General features: G+C 48.3%; 1 protein-coding gene across 1 annotated transcript in view; it reads right to left on the minus strand.

Annotated features, from left to right (window-relative positions):
- The window catches only part of cacna1ab (calcium channel, voltage-dependent, P/Q type, alpha 1A subunit, b), a 113,919-nt gene that overhangs the window by 12,411 nt on the left and 99,008 nt on the right, over positions 1-2,500 (minus strand). Inside the window, exon 42 of the mRNA XM_062535145.1 lies at positions 2,039-2,142. Coding sequence (XP_062391129.1) covers positions 2,039-2,142 — 104 coding nt within the window. The remainder of the gene's footprint in view (positions 1-2,038; positions 2,143-2,500) is intronic.

Consider the following 2,500-nt stretch of genomic DNA (forward strand, 5'->3'; position numbering starts at 1 on the left):
CTGAAGCTTTCTGTTTGCAACATGTACTGTAAAATCATTTTTTTAGAGGACTAGGCTATTTTATTAGAATGCACGTGCCGCTATCACGTCTGATGTAGCTAAGTCCATGGATTATAGCGGATGCTAATTGTCGCAGCAGACGCAATGCGAACAGAGCGCTTCAGTTACGCGCCTGGTGTAGCTCCCATGTTCCACTGAAAACTCACAGACCCACGGTTGGCCAAAAGGTTCACAGCCAGATCTTCAACTCAACATCTCAACAACCTCAACCATGATCACAGTCCAGGGGACAAGTCCAGGCAGTGGGACACACACAGAGGAAGAGAGAAGAAGCCATGTTAGAGAGAGAGAGATGCTTAGGACCGAACCGGTCAAGAGTTTTGACCTGTTTACTCGAGCCACTCGGACACGGTCAAGACCTAGACCTCCTCGCAGAGGAGTTAGAGGAAGCAGGGCAGAGAGGACGCCACAAGAGTCGGGAGAGTTCAAGACGACAAAATGAGAGGGGTGAAATGACGTAAAGTACAACTAAGAGTTGGAAGTTTAACAGCCAGAGGGTGGAGGTGTGACACAGGACAAGGGTTAAGACATCTACTTCACAAACAACGACAACAAAGACAGTGAGAAAGACTGAGGAACAGAGACAGACAGACAGAGAGAGAGAGAGAGAGAGGGAGTGGGAAAGAGAGAAAAGCAGAGAGAAGAAGAGAGCGAGAGAGAGAGGGATATAGAGAGAGATCACATTGAGATGTGTAAACACAGACAACAAGAGAGGAGGGCTGATATAATATCCAACACGTACAAGGAAGCAGAGAGGGGTTTCACAAGAGGGGGGAGGGGATCAGAGGGGGGGGGGGGGGGGGTTCTGGCATGCCACACCCACACTCAGGCCACCAGCAGCAGCACCGATGTTGAGAAGAGCCTGGAGCAATGGAACTCACACGTGTTCTATGTTCTATACATGGAATGTCATGAGGGCATGAGGGCGGGCTGGGCACAAACTTTTCCACATACAAACCAAATGGGGGCAGTACACCTGCTGAGCACTGTCAGTGACATGGGGAACAGTCAGGAAGAGACACTTGGACACACAAAACCCACACACAGCAGAACAAACTGCCATCCACTTGCCCACTGAACAACAGTGCAGTATCAACACTCCATAAACAGATCAGGCTTTACTGTACTACACCACTATGACAGGTGTTTTTTTCTCTTTGATCATGATCAGCTTTACAGCACCTCCTAGTGGAGATATGGGTACTGCACCTTGGGCAAGTGGATGAAGCATCCAGAACACATACACATATAAAGAACGGGGGACAGAAACAAGACACTGACAAACGGCCATGTTGTATCATCATCATCATCATCATCACCATTGTATGTACAGTATAATTTTACAGTAGTGTAATCTTGGTTATCTCAACTCAGTTCTTCTACATACCTTGTAAAACCTCTCATGCATTGATTAAGGGGGATCAGGAAGTCCAGGAGAGGGTTGAAGCAGAGGGAGCAAGTTGGCTTGCTACTACAGCGATAAAGCTGGACCATAACTTAGCATATAAGTAGTGGAAAGACGATACGTAGGGTAGTTAAACACTGACGAAGAGGATGCCCTTGGGCTTACTGCTAGAGCTACAGGTAGGGGGCATTTGGAAATTCAAGTTCAGAAGATCTTACCTTTAAGGGAGCAACTGTTAGCCTAGCTAAGCCAACCTCGCTAGCTAGATAAGTAAGTGCTAAAGTAGGTAAACTAGCAAAGCAAACTGGATCTACAAGTTAACACTGTTCTAGCATTAGCCTGGACTAAGTTAACATGCTGCTTTGTCAAGGTGTGTCTATTCTAGATTCTTAACTTGGCAAACATCTATGAGAAGTTAGCTCAAACACATCCCTGCTAGTGGGACAGGCTTCTGGGAGAGGAGTGCGAGGGGTCCCTGCAGCTGCTAAGAGGGCTAAAAGGAGAAGGATTGGGGCAAGATGGGATGGGGCAGTGGGGGTGTTGGGGGGGGGGTGTTGGGGTACAAACCGGTACCTGCTCCTCACGGAGAGCCTGGAGCCTTTTGGCCTTGCTCTGGCGGTAGTACTCCATGATCATCATGGCCGCGTAGATCTTCCCCACCGTCAGGTCTGTCGCTGCTGAGAAACGGACAAGTTACCCTGCACGATTAGACGGGGCGAGATGGGACCCTGAGCCGTGGGGGGGTATGGGGGTGGGACAACAAGGCATGCCACAAACACCAACACCAAAACAGATACCGAGACGTGTACTGTACAGCTAACATGTATACAACTCAGGGCTCAACGTTAACTTTTAAGAAATGGTTTAAAAGTGGTTGGCAGCTTGTCAACCAGGCATGAAGTTTTGGTTGGCAAAGCTAACCAAATCTGGTTGCCACTTGTAACATCTTGATGGCCAAGGGCAACCGAGTGACTATTAATGTCGAGCCCTGTATACACCACATGGACACGTACATATACACCACTGCAACACAGT

Source organism: Sardina pilchardus, chromosome 1, assembly GCF_963854185.1.
Source record: "Sardina pilchardus chromosome 1, fSarPil1.1, whole genome shotgun sequence".
NCBI lineage: Eukaryota > Metazoa > Chordata > Actinopteri > Clupeiformes > Clupeidae > Sardina > Sardina pilchardus.